At 39.2% G+C, this 21,088-nt stretch overlaps 1 protein-coding gene across 1 annotated transcript in view; it reads right to left on the bottom strand.

Annotated features, from left to right (window-relative positions):
* Window positions 1-323: 323 nt before the first annotated feature.
* The window catches only part of ap2b1 (adaptor related protein complex 2 subunit beta 1), a 48,562-nt gene continuing 27,797 nt past the window's right edge, over window positions 324-21,088 (bottom strand). The window contains exons 17-22 of the mRNA XM_037533277.1: window positions 19,587-19,732; window positions 18,508-18,637; window positions 12,508-12,592; window positions 12,230-12,316; window positions 5,920-6,074; window positions 324-2,821 (exon numbers count right to left, since the gene is read on the bottom strand). Of these exons, the coding sequence (XP_037389174.1) occupies window positions 2,747-2,821; window positions 5,920-6,074; window positions 12,230-12,316; window positions 12,508-12,592; window positions 18,508-18,637; window positions 19,587-19,732 (678 nt within the window). The 3' untranslated portion in view covers window positions 324-2,746. The remainder of the gene's footprint in view (window positions 2,822-5,919; window positions 6,075-12,229; window positions 12,317-12,507; window positions 12,593-18,507; window positions 18,638-19,586; window positions 19,733-21,088) is intronic.

Below are 21,088 nucleotides of genomic sequence, written 5' to 3'. Positions count from 1 at the left end.
TTCAGGCGAGTACAAATCCACCAGTATACCAGTACATACTTCGCAGTTTACGACCTCTTTAGTAAAGAAAACGGTTCTATATAGAATCGATATTCAGAGAACCCTTTCCATGATTTGCATCGTGAAAGGGTTCTATAAAGCACCAAGAAGGGCTCTGCTATTGTTATATCAGGCTTGTTCCAATAGAAGAACCCTTTTTGGTATTAGGCCAAGACGTTCTCATAGGGGGAAGAGATTACACATTGCTGATCAGACAGCTGGATCCAGACACGTTATCTGAAAAGTCTGACTCTATTCAGGACAGAGGAGACAGACAGAGATGCGCAGGTGATACAGTCAGGGACGATTTTATTGAAAATGAAAAATACATGAAGTAAAACATTGGCAGTAAGGAGGGAAGCGGATAACAAAGGAAAGAGGAATGACTGAGGCTTTAGTTCTGGCAGAGGAAGCAGGCCTGTATTATAATAGGAGATGGCCAAAAGACAACACAAAGGCAGGTCTCTATTTGAAATATTAGCATTCAGAAAGTGAAATAATACAAAAAAAGCAATTTCAACAACTGTGATTAATTTGTTTTTTCACTGGCACAATTACATCATGTTTGGTATTCAAGCACATTTTATAAATGAACACAACCATTACTGCAGAAATTCAAGATCATCCCACGAGGTCTTAATGGGATTTAAAGATGTACATGGCTCACATATAGTAGATCTTTTTTCCTTTTAAAAAGTAATGGACACTGCTTACATGCAGCTTCACAGGCACAAACATTACTGGCAACAAAAAAAAACAAAAAAAAACAAAAAAAAAAAACAGGACGACCCTACACTAAATTTGCCTCTACTACCATAACATTCACACCTATTAGTATGGTTCCTTCAGAGTTAGTGCCACTGAACATTAATTATAAAACATCTAAATGGTTGGACATTTCATATTTGTTCTCTTTATTTATATGAATTCTAGTGTTGAGACAGAACTAGAACATATGCTACTACTGGAGGAAGAGTTTATAATATCCATAGATGGTATAACCCTAAGAAGAGCCTAATCTATATCACCACAATACACAAGATCACTGCACAGGACCATACAGCAATGTGATAACGGGATAGGAGGAGTCCAAGTGACTTTTGTGGCTGCATTCAGTCTAAAAACGAACAGAGGATCAGGTAGCCGAAAGCGTTCCAAGTAACATCTACATAGTGCCAGACTCCAAGCTGGTTAATGATAATGGTAGGAATGTGGAGTGTAGTCACGTTCAGAAAAATGGGCAGGCTGAGAAACTCTACACATTAGTAGGTGCTATAAGAATATCCTATAAGGCATGCAAAGCTTATATCATTATTATTCACACGGTTGGCAAAGTACTGCTTCACAGTTTCTCACGATTAACGGGGCACATAAAACAGATACATAGGCATAACTGAGGAAAGGCAAAAAGAATAGGAGAACAAAGAAAAAGCAAAATCTGAAATGATGGCACAATATTCCCAGGGCAGAGCACATGGAGGCAGCAAACACCAACAAACCCAAACACTTGGTGCACCATACTTGTGTGTGATTGTTGGGAGACTCTAGAACATTCTCCCCATTCACCCTGTTCTAGAAAGTTCTTCCCATTCATACAGTTCTAGAATGTTTTCCCCATTTCACCCTGTTCTAGAATGTTCACCACTTTGCCTTGTTCTGGAATGTTTTCAGGTCTTCTATTCATAATGTTCGAGAAAGTTCCCCTTATTCACACCGCTTTTGAATATGCACATGATTCTAGAACATTCCATTCTTTACATTCTAGAATGTTCCGCACCCAATTCACATGGTTGTGAAATGTTCGCCCCATCCGCAATGCTCTTGAAGGCTCTCCCCCATTCACAAAGAACATTCTTTGCCAGTGACCCTGTTTTAGTACTTTCCCTCCTTCAAGCTGTTCTTTAATGTTCTCCCCATTAACACGTATCTAGAATGCTCTCTCTGTCCCCATTCACACTGTTCTAGGAAGTTCTCTTCCATGTACTCTGGCTTATTTGGTCTATCAGCTCTGTAATCAATCTAAAACAGGTAGCATTAGAATGTTGATGTTTGTTGGGTTGGTGAGCTCTGGTCTCGGGAACTACTGAATATAGTGGTTCTGAAGTGGCGACCGTTGATAAGACTACACTGTAAGTAAACACTGGCATTCTATTGTGATCTCTCAATGAAAAAGAAATCAAATACCTGCTTTCTTCCGCACTGCACCCTACTTTCTCACCTGCCTCTTACTGGCTACTGAGGCCATGCTGGCTCAAAAACTCCTGTGTTCTGGTCGCACTGATTCTGCCTGAGAATGTGAATCTGAGATGTGAAAAGTGGCATGGCTCCTGAAACATCACCACCAAGCACGCTTGTTTGTTTGCCTTCCTTCCTTTCTTTACCAGTGGAATGATCAAGTACTGCAAATACAGGTCACGTAAAAGCGTATGCAACTAAATCAGACTCGTACATGTTTCTTAATGGCGGGGGTGGGGTGGGGGTGGGGGGATACATGGGAAGAGGCACAATGCACCATCTACACTTTATCCACAACACAAATACACTTGAGCAGAACGTATATGGTTGGTTCTGGGACACTAAACAGGAGAAAAAACAAATCTTAACAGATGCATTTGAAAATAGTGGGAGAAAATGGAAAAAGGTGTAGCTTGTTCTTGTACCACAGGAATGAGTGGAGGATGGTGAGATGGAGGAAAGGAGAGAGGATTCAATTCTTCAGCACAGCATCGTACATCTGGTACACGTACTGAGAAACCTCTGGAGCCCTGCATTTCAGAGAGAGCTGAGAGAGAGAAGGAAGGAAGGACAGAGAGAAAGAGAGAAAGAAAGAAAAAACAGTGTGAGTGAAAATTTGTAATTAACACTTAATGAGCAGAAAGTGCTCTTGAAGCTAATGAAAACAATCACAGTCTATCAAAATGTCAGTTTCATTGAAAAGCTGTGACCCCCTGTGTTAATGTGCATGTTTCATTCATTTTTAGGTAAACAGAATATTCTATTGTTCTGTTCCTTTAGAAATTGCCCCGTTTTGCATTATGTGTGTCATTTAGGAACATCAGAAAAACATGAAAGTACAAAGTAAACATCAGGTTCAGGAACATGGGGAGTTGTTTGAAGTTCAGAATGCTGAAACACTAAATGGCATATATGGAACACACTGTGGCTGTGTCATGCAAAACCTGCCAACTTGATTTCTTATTTGTTGTTAAATCTTTTCAATGTATACCACACAGAATGCATCATGTGTGGAGAGACAATAAATATTTTATATATTATATTATATATTTTATATATATATATACACACATACACACACAAAGCATAAATAAAGTCTTTACTATGCTCTATCTCTTTTAAGTTCAAGTTTCAAGTTTGTCATTTGCACAATATGTCAGGGCAACACATTAAAGGGAGTTTTATTTTTTTAAAAGAATATTGCTAGCCTCTGTAATTAAACAATCCTGAAATCAGTTGATGCTGCAGCCCCCACAGCACCCCCAATTTCCACATCTAGGGTCAGGTTTGTAAAAAAAATCTTTTAACATAGAAAAGTGGTTCTTAAACAAGTGCTCCAAGCGGGCCTTGAGGACCAATTTGAGAACCACAGAGACAAAAGTACCAGACTCAGGAGGCTTAACCTTCTTAATGCTTAACTTACACACCATTTAATCCAAAGGAATACTGGAAAGCATAATGACCCTAAATTTGGTGAATATTGACCAACATTAGCAGTCATTAACATTCCTTGTCTGTGCACTTTGCCTAACTCTACCTGCAGTTCTAAGTCAACACAAGCTCAGTCATATTGTCCGTCAGCTTGGCTGGACAGTTTGTCCTTACTCCGTATCTAAGCAATGAATAACCTGCCATTCACTTTGGGGAATTCTTAACAAAAGCACAGTTATAAAGAGCTGTGCATCAACTGCTTTATGCCATTAAGCTAACTCTATTCAATGTGCATGGCGCTTTTTAATTACACAGGACTGTACAAAGGGTTTAACTATGCAGGCTGAACATAATGCATGAAAGCTCACGCACGCCTGGCTTGGAAGTGTAGATAGGAGGGTGTGAATGGCATTGTGTACGGCTCTGGCAAAAGCACTACGACTATTGTCCAGCTCTAACTGAGAGTCCTCCTCAGGGAATATCATTCTCTTTGAACAAGGGAGGACTTGTTTCCATATGTAATGTGTCGGATGCTGCAAATTATTTTAAACAGACTTTTCATTTAAACTCTACAAAAGGAATATTCCTTGACAAAAAAGTAAAAGTTTCATGATTACACATCACTTTTTGTCAAAAACTGTAAAAAAATACTTACCTTGTAAGGTACTATGTGGATCATTTGATCAACCTGTGCTTTCTCTCCATTTGCTGCACTCCAACAATGGTTCTGGCAGGCCTGTGCAGTGGCTTGTACATTAAACATTTTCATCACTGGCTCCTCGGTGGAACCCAGCTGGACTGAACCTCTCTCATCAGTCCAAAGCCCAGCCAAGCCAATGCTGTCACGATACTCAGGGCTAAATTACCCATTAAAATCAATTACAGCAGGACTGGATCCACCTCTGATCAGGCCAGGCAGGGCCAGTCTCAGGGGGGTCCAGGTAATCAGGCCCTGCAGCAATGCCCGAGCAGATGCCTGTTGGAATGCTCAAGGGGTGGTTGCCTCTAATCAAGGGATTAATACATTCAGCTTGGCCTTACATTGAGTGCAGAAGTTTGCATAAAAAAGGCACTTGGCCCCAGTGCTCTGCACACAAGCACTCTGTCTGATTACAGCCAGCGTTGGAAAAAAAGCTCTTGTTAACTTGCCATAGCCAGACACTCACTTACACTTTTGTTTAAAACTGGCAAAATAGTAAAAAATAAACCTCCATCTTTTAAAAGTGAGGGCATTCTCCACTGTGTAAATACCAGACTTTGACAGATCCTGGCAACGCTATGAAAAAACCCAGCTATAAAAGGTGGGGTGAAGAGCAGAGAGCGTGATAATCACTTTAGGGTAATGTTCCGTCCTTACGAAGCATCCTTCTTTGATGGTGATGATGCAGCGGGTCATATGCGAACACTGCAATGCAAGAGTCACCTTGTCTACCCTCCCATCGAGGAAAATGTAAAACGTTCTTAGTGTGACCACTCAAGGATCTGCATAAGTAATGTCGTTTAGCTTCTTTCAGAAAGGTCAGTGGCGAAAGAAAACTGTTTATGGGGAGATGGAAAAGCTTTACAACCTACAGCATCTGTCAAAGGGCATCTCACAGGTCTGCGTACGCTACAACAAATTGAAAATTGATCAGTCTTTAGAGTTAAGTGTAAGCTGTTACGCAACATCAAAGTCCATTTGACCTTCCTGTTCATTTTAAACGCACAAAAAGCCAGCCAGGCAGAACGTAAAGTCTCTCAGGGACACACATTCATCACATTGCACAGTTCAGTGATGACGCAGGCTCAGCATTACACAACTGTGTGGTAATGGGGGAAAAAAAACCCACTAAAATCTGTAATATCAAATGAAAGAAGTGTTTATCATTTTTAACAAGCCTCTGAGAACATAGTGAATTTTTACAGAGGGTGAATGTTAGTATGCATTAGTGATGCAAAACTAACCAAACAAATATCTGATTTGATTGTGATTCTTTAGGAAACAGTAAATGTCTACTCTTTGCATTTCGGTGATAATGTTGTGTGCTATATTTGGCCTTTTTTTTTGTTTGTGTTTTTTTTTTTTTTGTAAATATTCTCACTCTTGAAGGGAGCACTGTCCATCACCATTTGCTGTATTTATGTAGTGTCATTATGCCATATATATTATGGCTGGAGCCAAAAATATCTGCCATCTTCCGAGACACACATTTTGAAGGTATAGAGGGCTTTTACCGTGTAGTTAGGGTTGCCTGGTTGAATGCGGAGCTCTGCGAGTATCCAGATGCCATTGGTGAGTTTCAGGGACTGGTACAGCATGTCTTGGCCCTCCACATTGCGCTTGGCGATGGTGTAGATGTTATTATTCTGCAGCTTGCCTGACACAGTGTCTGCAGGGGCCACACACACCCACACACATACACAAAAGCGTGCACACAGTCAGTTACACGGTCACACTTTACTTGGTCACAGTGTCTTGTGTCAGTGACAGTGCAAAATTACTCCAGAACATGACTGAAATATAGACAGGGATACAGAAGGTATATTAACAATCACAGAATACATCCACAAACAATAATACTGTGAATATGTTAACACTACTAGGGGCCCAGTGGCAATGCCAGACCCTGCTAACTGGCCCTCTGCAGTTTTGCACGACATTAGCATCAGAAAGAACTGATAACTTGATGTCACTCATTATCAAGACTTCTTGATAAATTCTCCATGAAAGCCTCAACAACTATGAGGAAGGCTATGAGGAATGAAACGCTAACTAAAATTGACATAAAACATACACTACAGCCTACACTTCTCCATTTTTATGTCGTCTGACAGAACAGTCTCACAAGGCCAGAAGTAATCTTATAACGCGAATGTTTGGAGAACCATGAGGAATTCTGGGCTAAATGTGGGTCTGCACAAAGACTGGAGGTGGGAACAAACTAAGAGTGATATTTCTAAACCAATCCAATATCTCATGAAGGCAGGGCTCAAAATAGGCCAGAGCGTGCACTCATCAACTTTGTCTAACAGACAACAACCCTATTGTTAGGCCATGGATGTGAAGTAAATTATCATGGCTGAAAAGCCCCACCAAAAAAAAAAAAAAAAAAAAAATGAATGCCAAAAATCACATAAAGAGTACAAATGTACTAATTGCTACCACTCAGAAAATAAACATTTTAATCTATTTTATGCATATTGCAGTTGAAAAGAGCCACTGTGTGATTTGTTAGATAGAAGGAATGAAAGAAGGAAGGCTACAACACAAAGGTGCTTACTTTACATACAACAAGCCAAATCAGCAAAACAGTTACACTATCTGTTCACTCTGTGTCTAAATCTGGAGCCAAGATGGAGGCAGCACAGATTTAACGGATTTTTGACGGAGCGCTGACAGAATGGAGAAATATTGTGTTGAAGCAGTGATTGAGGGTAAGGCTGATATCTAGTGTAGTGCTAGAGGTTCGATCACTGCTGAAGTTCTGACCCTGACAGATCTAGCCCAGCAGAACAGTGCTGCAGCACGACAGAAAGCTGATCGTCCACAGCCGAGGATGGATTATCGCACCCAGATCAGACAGCCAGAGTGCTGGCAGGTCATCAGACTGTATGGGCATTGGACAGATAAAAGGCAAAATAAAAAGAGGGGCAGGTATGAGGGATGAAACTGTGAAAGCTTCAGAGAAAAAGTAGAATGAAAGAGAAACAGAAAGACAGGAATGACTGACCAAGTTAACAGATATAGAGAAAGACCTAAAAAGAGATTGAGATAGAAAAATGCTCACTTCATAACGGTGAAAATTTCCAATCCTATAAAAATCTTTAATAAGAACAGCTCTAAGGCTATTAAAAAATATGGCACCTCATATAGTCATCTACATCAATAGTTTTCAAACCTTCAATAGGCAGCAAAATGTAAATGAGCTCTGTACAAATCACTAAACTCTGTTTTGTGTGCTGTGCAATCCTGACCAATCTGTGGATTTTGTAATGAATCAAGGCATTCATACAGTCTAGAAAATGTAACAATTAGGACCGTGTGAAGAGTTTTATTCCAAATGCTGTATACACATTTGTAACTGTCAAAAGAATAACAGCTGGTTTGAAAACACATTTTTGTATCTCTCTAATAAAGATGATATTAATCATAATATAGCAGCACTGGTATTTCTTGTACATGTAAAGCCCACTCCAAACAACTCATGGAAAAAAATTAAGATAGTCTATAATACTGAAAATAGTCTGTGTGTTTTGGAACAAAACCCTTCATATATAGTTCAGGCTAAAACAATGAACTCAATCTTTAATTCATCAATTGTTCACCATATTTGATTTGTTCATATTACAAGGTCAGATCAGAAATGCAATCTGTCGCAATATAATCACAATATTCTACCCTGCCATGTCATGCACCTCTACTTGTTAATGAGCTGATTATAAATGTTTAAGCATGGAAAACACCATAATATACAGGTTGAGGTGAGGTTTAACACTTCAGGACCAAATAAAGCAACCACAGTGAAAATAAATTCAGAGAGCTGCAGAGAGCAAAAAGAAAAAGAGGAGGTAAGAATGTTGGACAAAGATGAATTCTTCCCCTCCCATAGGACCTGTGCCCCGCTTCACTGGGCAGGGAACCCTCCTGGCCTGCTGCTGTCAAAACTGCCCTTAAAAATAACTGCAGCATGCACGTGTGTGGAAGACACAATAAGAGCCCAGTGCCTGAATCAACCTGTGTCCAAGTCCGAGGCAGGAAGAGAAAGATGCAGAATGCAAGTGTAAGAGATAGTTAAAGAGAGGGAGAGAGAAAGAAAAAGGTAGAGCTAATGAGTGAGAGAAAAAGAATGAGTGCAATAAAAGAGAAAAAGAGAAAGGGTTAGAGAAAAACAGCAATATAAGAACAAGAGCAATAAAAGAGAGTGACAGGAATAAAAGAGAAAGGGAGAAGAGACCACATAAGTGAGAGAGAGTCTCGCATGTAAGAATAAAATTAACAATTATTTTAGAAACAGAGCAGAGTGCAGTTTTATGGAGACAAAAATAGCTGGAAGAGTGAGTCAATTAAAAATGCTGCCATATGAAGGACAATGCCCTGATAATGTGATGACGAGAAGTGCCTTCTGTGAGCGCTTGTTCTGCATGATATGTGGACAGAAAGTCAATGCGTGAAACGCACTACTGACTTTTTCTTCCTGTCATGCTAAGATTATAGGTCACATCTTTTCCTACAGGCAAGATGGAAACAAACATTATTGCAGAAGCACAATGAGAGTGGCAGAAAGAGAGTGAGAACTGGAACAGCATTCATATTGAAAAACTACTTAAGGGTCTCTGTGATGACTCAAGGGGCGTCATTATAAAAATACAGACAGACCGACAGACCGACAGACCGACAGACCGACAGACAGACAGACAGAAATTCCTGGGAGCTGTACATCAGGGTTTGAAGATATGCAGAAAACCATATTAATACTGTATTTAGCATGATGCTTCATACATTGGCAAACAACTATAGTGTGAGGAGAGGAGGAGAGACATTCAATTAAACAACAGAAGCTTCTATTTCCTTTGGCACTGTGTTTCAGTCCCATAGATCTCTGTTACACAATGGCTGTAATCAAGTAAGAGCCATCAGCAGGCTACAAACAGCAGCAACAGGAAAAACATCATGCCATTATACCAGCTTTTGCATTCCCACTGGTCAAAGCCCTGAAATCACAAACTGAATTTGAACAGCCATCGTAGGACACCACTAGAAAATCTTAAACAATTTAAACTCTGCTGCAGCCAAAGTTGCCTTTGATGAAACTTTTATGAATGTACTGCCTGTGTATACAACACAAATAATGACTAGGATAAATGATAACATAAGTACAGGACATACAATTCAATAGGGTTCTCCGACTTCTACACAGCCACAGAACTGAACATTCAAGGCTCTTCACTGCTCTAGTGAACCTGAAACAGCTAACAAAAGACTTGGTCATTCAAGCTCCTCCCACAAACACATTTGTTTGTAGCAACTGTTGTGAAAATGTCTATTGTCTAAGGACCAGTTTCTCCTACATGTATTAAGTCTAGTCTTGGACTAAATTGCAGCCCCTAGATGTGAATGAATGAGAATGTTTAGGGACAACCATTCTTACTTGAGTCTCACATTAAGCTCGTCACCAAAACTACATTTCATCATCTGTGTCACATTGCATGCTTACGCCCTATGCTGAGTGACACTGATGCTAAAATGTTGATCAATGCCTTTGTTTTCTCTCACGTCGACTACTGTAACTCACTTTTCTATGGCCTAAATTAATCAATCTTCTTCAGTATGTCCAAAATTCAGCAGCCAGGGTTCTTACCTCCACCAAGCGCACAGCTCACATCACTCCTGTTCTTCGACTGTTGTATTGGCTTCCTATTAGTTCTAGAATTAAGTACAAAATCTTTCTTCTTACCTTCAAGGTTTTACATGGTCTTGCTCCGACATTCCTTTCTGATCTCGTTTCTTTATATTGTCCCTCTCGTGCTCTCTGCTCTTCTGATGCTGGACTCCTCAAAGTTCCCTCAACTAGACTTTCTACGATGGGTGGCAGATCTTTCAGTGCTGCTGCCCCTAAACTCTGGAATTCTATACCTTCCACTCATTGAAATTGCTCTTCTCTGTCTTCCTTCAAATCCCTGCTAAAGACCTTCGTTTTTCCCCTCTCTGCAGTCTTTTTTTTTTTTATATGATGTAAAGCGTCCTTGGGTTTGTGAAACGAGTTAAATAAATTGAACTTATTAATATTTTTTATTATTAACCATTGAACATTTTGGGCTAAATGTGGGTGAGAACAAAGACTAATTTGGGTGGAAACAAACTGACATTGAAATTTCCTATTCAACATCTCAAGGAGGCCTAGCTAAGTAGATGATGGTGCACTCATCAACAAGCCTGTCGACACACCACGGATGTAATGGAAGTTGCGTGGCTGAAAAGACCCTCAAAATCTCCAATTAAGCATGAGTGTGTCTCACTTATACAAAGAATGCATTACATTTTGTAAAATAAACTGTACTCCAGATGTTGAACATGAACTAGAATTTGAGGGCAGGTTTTAGAGAGGGTATGTCCTTCAAAGTGTAGACGTATACCCAAAAGTGTAGACGTGTATTCTTATTACGAGATCACATCTGGCACTGCACGACTAAAATTGCATTAAATAGCTACAGGAAATTTAGGCCTGCAACAAAGCTTCAAAATCTAAAACTTTACAAATAATTAATGGTAATGAAAATGAGAAAGTGAGAAAAACAGTTCGCTTTCATGAACAGGTCAGCACAGATGCATTCAGACAGTTTAAGCAGCAGCAAATCAACAGTGAAAATATTGGCCAAACTCAGGTCTGAGATTTATCATCATTATACCACTGCGCCATACATTATACTACTACAATGTGAATCATTTCTATGTGCAATCACTATCATGTCATAAGGGGGTACAACACCCAAGAACCTATCAAAACACGACACACCACTCAATATACAGAATACAGCAAAACAACAAAAGAAGAAAAAAATGTCCTTGTGAGCACAGTGGCATCAATTTTGGAAACAGTTTTTGAAAAGACAGTTAAAAATGTGTATTAAATATACAAAATTAAAATTAACTAAAATATAATAATCATTGTATTGGATGATGAACCAATCTACTGTTGAGGAGGCTGGATTTCATGGGCATATACTGCACCTGCATACAAAATCATTTTAGTTTTTAAAAAAGTTTATTTTATCTAAGCTGTTTTTATCTTTTGGTTTCAGCCCAGTGTTTACAGGACAACAAAAAGTAAAAGTACACGTTGAACCATTTTCCAAAATCTTTAGAAATGATTTCTTAAGCTCTTATGCAAACGTTCACCCCCTATAACTGCTAAAGCCTCTTGCAACATCTCAAAACTGTTTACATTCAATTGATTACACTCAATTGATTCAAGCCCTTGACATGCATAGAAACGACCACAAAAACAAGGCTAAACGGAGGCAAAGGTAATTTGGATTGAAACAATCTATTTGGCTATTTTCTTTTTACAACACTAAGAGCTCTTTGTCGCAGCTCTTGTAACTGCAACATAAGTCATTCTGAGCAAATGTCCTTTGCCTGGGAAACAATTTAAAAAGTGGGGTTAGCATTGACTATTCTTGCCTTCTTGGCAGTAAGTAATTTATACTAATTTTCAGAACCAATTAGAATCAAACAAACAAAAGATGTGGTGGGTGACGACGACTCTGCCTTCTGAATCTGATTGACAAGAAGCTTAAGATGCATTCCTTCATTAACGTCATGATGTTCCTCAATTCGCTTTTGAGATCTCTTCAAACAGAGTGAAGTGGATTAACGTCATTGACAGGACAGGCTTACCAGCCTTAATGGAGAGTTCCATATATGATATACCAAATGCATTTGGCCAGTTCCAATATTAATGGTCTATTTCATTCTGGACCAATGGTGAGCGTTCTAAAAGCGTTCTGCATATTAGGATATTGAAATTCACACCAGTGGCCTTACCTGCATTTAAGTGACACTCCTTGATTTGGTACTGCAGCTCATTCTCATTGGGAATGTCCTTCCATGTGGCTAGGAACACCTGGCGCTCTGTGGAGGCAAAGAGGAACACATAGAAACCATTTAGAACCCATTATGATAACATTTTTAAAACAAAAGACAACTAAGACAGATGGGAACAATCTTTCACGCTGGCAGCTTGGTTTGAGCATGAAATTCAGGTTATATAACTAACAAAATGATTACAGGTGAGGTGCAGAAGTCATGGAGGAGGTACATACCCATTTTGCCATCCTCAACGAAGAAGACATTGAGTGGGATCAGAACGCTGAAGTAGAACACGTCTATGTTGTTTTTCACGGCCACCTGCAGCAGAGGAGAGTCTGGTCAGCCCCTTGAATATATATTACATTAAAGCCTGAACAGGGAAGCACTGCAACAGAAGTCAGACAATGCCACTGTAATGTGATTACATTTACATATGCTTGCAGGTGCACTTGAGTACAGTAGCTCACAGGTCAATGGTACAAAAACATGGGGAAAAATTGACTGTCTAAAAGAAGAGGAAATAAAAACCACAAAAGAACAACGGCGTTTTGAAAAAGCTTGAAGTACTTGAATATTGAACTAGCTCATAATCCTGATGACTAGGATGCTCTTAACATTTCTGGTTAACAAAAGCATACATTTGTAACTTCACCACCTCAGTCATTTCAGCGCTTTGCCAGTTCCACATGGAGCACGTCAGCTGCAATGTGGCGAAATCTGCCTCACTATGCAGAGAAACAGCTCAGCAGATTTATAGTTCATGGAAATAAGTCTGGCCACAGTATTGCATTTATTTCTTCAGTTACAAATGGCAAACAAAAGCTTTTTCCATAGGCAGAGAAGCAAAACAATGACTCTCTTTCTCTTCTTTAAACCCACGACATTATCACCGAAAATATCTGGTTTTAAGCGTAACTGTTACTGGAGAAGATTTTGAGGGAAGACAGCTGAGTGGACAAAGTTGACACGGTTCGAGCAGAAACCAAAATTTCAATCAAATTGAGATTCAAAGATTCTTGTTAAGGTATTCTCTTTCTCAGTTTAGTAAAGGCAATGGTTCTATAGAGAACCATGAACATTCAAAGAAACATTTGAATGCATGAAGTGTTTCTTATCTATGATGGAAAACCAATTGTTCATGGTTATGGTTACTGAAAGAACCCTTGTAAAAACTGTCATATCACCAAAAAGAAATCCAAAGATCCCTTTTCAATACTATGTAGAACCCTTTTTGCTTAGAGTGTAGCTAGGTTTCTAGTGAGACTGAGCGAACTGACTTTCTAACTTGTGAGGGTGAGTCCATATTTTAGCCTCATTTTAAGCTTCTGCATAATACTAAAACAAATAAGATTAAACAAAATAAGATTAAGTGGTCCACTGCCTCAGATATGTTTAATATGGCTCCTTCATTTCCATAACAGAAACATAGAAATGCTCACCAGCAGTGAGCAAAGGGATTCAGAGCAGCACAACATAGTGAGAAAACCATGTACTGTCAGAAATCTGCTTCAATCAGAAGGTGAATGGTATATTTTTAGCCCTACTATTCTCCAGTATGGTTTTACTGCATATAGGATTTTTATACTTGGCTTTAAGATAATCACAATTAGAGCCCCACATTAGAGATAAAGTCAATGCTTGCTTTTTTATTGCTAATAAAACTAAACCTAGAAGACGGCATTGTGGCATTGAGCTGCTAATTGGTCCTCATTAACTTTCATTTAGTGTGGGTGAAACATGATTCTTTGTCAGTAAGAGGCTGAATTTGTGGTACTTCAACTGTTAGAGAGCATGTCTGGGGCCAGTGTCCGCTGCCTTTCATGATCTCACACCTAACAGAGCCCAGACCTCAGCCTGCCACCTGTGTACGTGACGTGAGTGTTGTGACAGATGTTGAGTCCACAGGCACACTGCACATCCGCTCACACTTGGCATCAGTGCTGATGTCTCACAAGAGCCCCTCGGGATTTCCAATGACCTAGTTGTCGACTTTAAGAACTTTTTTTTCCCCCATAAAACTTCTCGATATAAAGAGAGTTTCAATTAGATATCTCCCCCTAGGTAATGAACATTAGCATTTAATTTACCTTGGATATATTAGAAATATTAAATGATTTTTTTCTGCATTTACTCCAGATGAGTCAAGATATAACTAAGCAGCAGCTTTCATTTTTTCAACAGTGAAAGCTCATTCGTGTCCAAAGGCTAACAGGCCTTTGTTGGTCACAGAATCATCTTATTCAAGCACATTCAACCACCACAGCTCAACAGCTGCATTTCTAGAACAAGGTTATCTATGTTATGTACAATAAATATGGTATTAACATATTACATCACATCATAACATAACTCTTAAACATGTTAAGTTTATGTGTGGTAATATTAGTGTTGCTATGGCTTGCAAGAAATAATAAATTCACTTTTTTTTGGCAGTAAATGTGTTTTCAACATAACTGGAGGCTGTAACCATGGTCACTCAGTTAACCATCACTGTGCAGATGCCTAGCTGGCAGTATAAAAAAAAAAAAAAAACACTTCAAATGACCACACACACACACACACACACACACACACACACACACACACGTGTTATTAGCCACATTAGCACTGTTTGGTTAAACTACTGCTTTAATGACTCTTCACTGACTAGCCCTGACAGTACTGCTCTGCCTCAGCTGTAGCACATTAAGAAACGCAACGGGGCAGGTTTTTTAGCTCTTGATTTCCAAAGTGCAGCTAATGAGCACACAATCCGTGAGAGCAACAAGGAGAATTGTGGGAAGAAATAAACTTCTGAAACTTGGAGAAACGGCAGTAGTACAACAGGCTTAGACAATGTGACTGGTGTTTCTGTTTAAATAGTGGCTCTCTGTAATGGAGAATCAGCTCTTTACTGCAATGAATGTAACTAAATTATTTGTTTCAGTTTATATGTTGCTTGACACTGCAACTGACATTACCCACTGAGAAGAACCCAGTGTTATGGTGATTATGCTACTGCAGCCATTTTCCTTGCTTTGTTGTTCACTTTCTCCTGAAATAGTACAATTGCTGTCTGAAACATGGTCAACATCGCAGCACATCAAATGTTTATCATAAGAGTACAACTGTATTGTTCAAAAGCACACGCTTGGTGTTTGAGAGCAGTTGGCTTGAATCGACATCCCTTCCTTTTGGCATCACTATGGTAATTGCATCCTAGGCAACCAAGGCTAATGAAAGTGATAGAACACCACAGCATTGTGACAGATTCTATCCAAGTGAGTGCACTTAAGCTGTTACTAGACCGCCTCTGTGCCATCACCTCCTCTCTGAAAGGACTTAAGGATTAGCTATAATGAAGCCACTGGGGTGTTGTTTCTGGTAATGGGGGACTTGCATAAGTCACACAGCCCAAAGCTCAGTGTTGTGTAGCTGTGTGCGTAGTGTAGCTCTGTTTTGAACAACTGTGGCTTCTTAGCCAGGTAAGCTTGCACTTCCAAACAACAAGCTCATAAAAACTCCCTGCAGGGGGCTCTGCTTATGGTGAACAGATTCAAGTGTTGCACTTGTTTCAAGGAAAGGAGGCGGAGGAGATCAAGTCAAAGAGAAATGAAGGTCAAGAAAGAAGGCAAAACAGAGCAGAAGAAAGAGTGAAAGAATAAAACTAAGCGGTATAAATCTCTGACCTTACAGTTTAATTTTATTACAATTTTTAAGGAAAAGATTCAATCAACATGAAATCTCGATTTTCACCATTTGTTTGGATTTGGTTATAGACCACCATAGCCGTGTTGTAAATCTGGAGTCAGTGCCATGCTCTTATGCCCATATACGGAATTCCAGGTCTAACAGGAATTTCTCTATGAGCAGAATGAACAGAGGTTTGAAAACTGCCTCTGTCGCATCCTGTGGTAGTCAAAAATGTTGAGAAGTTGAGATGTTTTGTCCTATAAAACATTCTTTTCTCAAAGATCATGGGATCCTCTGAATTACAAGGTTTGTACACAGTTGAAATATGAATATTACATGTAAGCTAATGCTACTGCGCACAGAATTGACATCACTGGCAGCCTCCTGGCAGCAAACCAGCGCGCTTTGTCAGTGTGGTGGTGTATTTCTGTGTAAACAATGAGGGCACATAAAAAGAAATCAGAAAAAGGATACAGGAATTCCCTGTAAATTAATGTAGGTTACAATACAGTTATTTGCTCTTCATCTTATACTAATAATTTTCCTTTTTCACCTTAAATGGTGTGGCAGATACATTATAATTACATTATAATTATAAACTGCTGTGCCATTTAAAGTGGAACGGGAACACTCAAACAGGAAGCTGACTTCAGCTTCACTGAGAGTTGAAAGATGCTCTGTTCTGTTTCTGCATGGCATTAACTTATTTTTGCTGTTTAACAGAACCTATAGGTCAATATTGCACTATTCAAGTTAGAACGGAAAAAACTTTACAGGAAGCTGATTTCTGCCTCATAGTTGTAAGGCTGGTAGTATTTTTATAAAGAAATTTATCCTACCTATGTTTTTATGTATGGAGTATTCACACCATTTTGACATGGTAACGTTAGTACAACTTGTCAGAACACTGACACAGTCCTGTGTGCCTTTTGTGCACATTAGTAACATAGAATTGATGTGCAGTAGCTTTAGCTTGCACTTAGCAATATTCATAGCTCACCTCTTTACCAACCCCTTAATTCAGATGATCCAGTGACATTCAGGAGAAAAAATGTACACAGGACAAAACTTATTGGGTCCTGAACATTTTTACTGACCACAGGGTGCAGCAGAGGTCATTTCTGAAAACCCCATTCATTTTGGGCATAAAAATCAAGATTAGACCTGGATTTCCTAATATGGGCATAATGTGGACTACAGAATGACTCATAAGTACAGTGGTCTTTCGTATTGTAATGCAAAAGGACTTTTAAAATATACAGTAACTAAGAAAGATAAACAACCTTTGTTGTCTTTTTAGGAGGTTTAAAATAGCACAAGAAATTTATCTAAGCACATACTTTACAGAATATTATCATAATTTTTTAAAGAATGGCGTTACACGGTAAAATATCAGTGCCCCTCTAGCTGCATGAAATCTACTTGAAACTAAATTTCATCTAAGTTGCATAAAGTAAAGCCACCTGCAACTCACCCACAGCAGTTACAGCCAGTAGGTTATAGAACTAGATTACCAAACAGTAGCAGCTGTTTATAGGGCTGCTTGCGCCATCATGTTCTTTGTTGTTAGCTGTTATTGTGGTTTATGTCGCTAGATTATTGCAGCTTTTTAGGGATTCAAAGGATGAAAATTATAAATAGTCAAAAGTGTGCATGCAACTCTGCTTTTAATTGCATGCAACAAGTTGCTGGAAAGTTTCATTGTGTAAACAAGCCATTCCAAAATCAATGGAGCTGAACTGTCACCTTCAGGAGCATTATTACAGAATGTGGAAGGACTAACAGAAAGACTGACACATGGGGAGAAAGAAGGAAGCAAACATATGAAGGAAGAAAGAAAAAAAAGACACTAAGCAAGCAGGAGGGGAGACTGCAAAATATGTGAAAGAATGCATGGTGACCCCCTCCCCCCAACACTCACAACAGCAAGCTGGGGAGACAGTGGACAGAATAACCCAGATCATTAAGGTGTGAAGGCTAAAGCTGAAACACACTGTGCAACGGCACTGCTGGACGCCCTCCCAGCTGGGTTTTGGCACATTAGCTTTTATTGTGGCTGCCTACTGCCAGCAAGAGGCTAAGTAGGAGAGGCTGGCTGAACCCGGAGGGGAGGAAGCCATTTCCCAGTGAAACCAGCATCCTCTAGTTCAGCTCAGAGTGGCAGTAGGTCTGCCTGAAGTGTGTGCAGTGTGAGGGGTGAACACGGCATTTTTGTTTGATTGATTAGCCGACAACAGTCTTCGCCTCGTTACCATTAGTTATTCAACATTAATTTTAATGGTGGGAACTCCTGACAAAAATGATGAATCTCTCTGACAAGATAATTACACAATCCAGCATAATAGTCACAAAATGAGTTGGATAATTTCAAGTCAAGAACTCAAGGGTTGGGATAAATACTGATTACTGATGTGAATTTTAAAGCAATAGAGAACTTGCAGAGTGTCGAATTTGCTTGATAATAGTGGGAGTATGTAGGGGTTTGTGTGGGCTCATAAGAGTAGCAAGAGAGTGTAGAAAAGGTGGTTTAAAATAGTGATGGTGAGGTATGGGTGCTTTACCTGTAGATTGTTCAGAGGGTCCATCTTCATAACTGGCCCAATGGTATTGAGAGGCAGGGAGATGTCGATGTTCTGATTTGGCATTAGAGGTGTGTGAACAGGTAGAGGTGTGGTAGGAATCACTCCGAAACTAGAGAAGAAGCAAGAGAAGCACAAAGTAAAAATCAATTTCTGTTCAATTTCAAAATCAAAGCACGTATATAACGGAAGGCAGATGCTGAAGTAGCTCCCCTTTAGATTCTACTATGTCTTGCGTCATTGCGTTTTTGGTTTTTTATTACAAACCTTGATTTCAAAGAAGCTGGTATAACACAAATGAAAACAGAAATCAATGATTTGTAAATATACTTTGGCCTGTATTTAAATGAAAACAGTACACAGACAAGATATTTAATGTTTTACTTTATCAACATCTTTATACACACTCATTCTCAAACTGATGCTGGTTTGGAAGTTTGGAAGGGGGCAGTTTTCTTTATGAACAAGGATGGGTCAAGGCTCAATGAGTGGTTGCAAGGATTTTAGGTTTCACCCTCCACTGTGCATATCATGAAAACATTCAGGGAATCCCTAGAAATATACACATTTTGAAGCAATTATACGTCTTTCTACATGGCCCGTGCTCACAACTGCAGCCACAGACTACAGGGGCTAGAGTCACTGTCTGCAGTCTCCCATTGAGAACATGTACCACATCCAGTTTTTTTTGGAATGTGTGGCAGGCATCAAATTTTGAACAAGTGCAAATTTACCAAAAAAAAAGTTATTTGGTAGAATAAAAGTATTGTTCTACATTAGTGTTGTTACAGGTCGAAAAAGATTTCTTAAGTCATCACTTCCTGTTTTCTTCCTGTTTGCATTTCATATACTGTGCTAACTTTTTGGAATTGAAGTTATCAAGCACAGGGCAATATTACCGTCTCTGATAATTGACTGCAGGCTAGAGATGCAGTTTAATGCTATGTTTAAACATTCAACTTAAACATTTATTCAAAGTGCTGCAGACTGTATGTTGAAAAAGTTCTCATTAGCAGAATAATTAACTTACTAGCATGATCAAAATTTACATGATCACATACCTGTTCTTGTTGAACTGGATAGCAAAGTCAGTCATGTGCTGCAAGGCTTTGTTGGTAAAAGTCATGTCCATATACATGTGACCCTGACGGCGAGAGAATGTTCCGGAAATTTCTAACCCTTTGGCCTTGACTGCTGGCAACCACACCTGAAATAAAAAAATACCTCAATATTATGATCCATCATCTGTCTTCAATTTACTGTGTCTGCTCATTCTGATTGGTGCTGAAAGGTCAAGCACTAAAATCTGTGGACAGTGCTTTGCAGGTCCAGGTTAAGTGGCTTCACAACAGAATAAACAAGAATTTTCCACTGAGAGGCCCATCACAAAGCCATTGATAAACTTATGCTTTTATGTTCTTCTCTCTTTAGTAGGTCCACTCGGACTGTAACGCTTTTAGCAAATTGCAGGAGACACTTAGAGCGTTTTATCAGTAAATCAATGGACTGTATTATCCAGTGAACTCCACAGCAAAGTAATGGGAGTATTTAAGCAGCACAGCCTCGTAGCTCTGTGCACTGCTTTACACTGCTTCAAGTTGCTATTACTGATGATATTCAGAGACAAGGCCAGGATTTGCAAAGAGGAAAAATTAAAGTATAGATATGAAGCCTAAAAAGAATCATATTTTTTTGACCAGCCGCAGATAAATACACTCTACATTTTTTTTTAAATCACAATGAGCAAAGTCCAAAGCACTCTGACCAAACATTCTCCAACAAGCATCAAACTCACAAAGGGGATTGGTGTGGCATTGCTGCAACTGACTGCTGGGACATATTCAGAATGTAGAGTGGTAATGTGACTAGAGGCTCTGATTTACAAACTAGACAGGGCTCGCTTCTTAGACGGATCATTCTCATAAAACCACCTCAAATGTTCCCAGAAATATGAATGTCATAAGCATAACTCAGTTAAATAAAGTATTGATATAATTTAGTAGATCACGTGGAGCTCTATATGGTAAAACAAAAGTTTGTGGACTTTCTATTTTAAAGATTTACAGCATTTTTCACCCTAGACAAAATGAGTTTACATTACTTTTAACCATACAGTCTTTTTACCTTCATGTCTTTATGAAGTTTCTGCATAGGCATTGTGGCTTAAAAGGATTTCATGGATATATGACTGTTGGGTGTATATACATCATCTCTACCTTCTTTGAGAGATATGTTGGAGTGGGATCTGGGAATAAACATAAGGGATAACTGCAGAACTACAGTTGGGGTGGCCCATATTCTAAATTATGCTCAACATGTCTTTATGAAATTACCTTAAAGTTTTTTTAAAGGAGGTGCATAACGGCATTGTTTTTGGTAATGTGACAAGATACAACATAAATTTGAGGAAACATTGAAGGTACACTCATTGAGCACTTTATACTATACTAATGGTGTGCAGACTGTGCGTGAAAACTCCAAGAGATCAGCATTTATAGAAATACTCAAACCAGCCACAAGATGAGATGACATTTACCCGAAACTGCTGCCATGCAGCTGCATG

Source organism: Pygocentrus nattereri, chromosome 23 (assembly GCF_015220715.1).
Source record: "Pygocentrus nattereri isolate fPygNat1 chromosome 23, fPygNat1.pri, whole genome shotgun sequence".
In the NCBI taxonomy this organism is placed as follows: Eukaryota; Metazoa; Chordata; class Actinopteri; order Characiformes; family Serrasalmidae; genus Pygocentrus; species Pygocentrus nattereri.
Note: the sequence above shows the minus strand (reverse complement) of the source record. Positions and strands in the feature narration are given on the sequence as shown.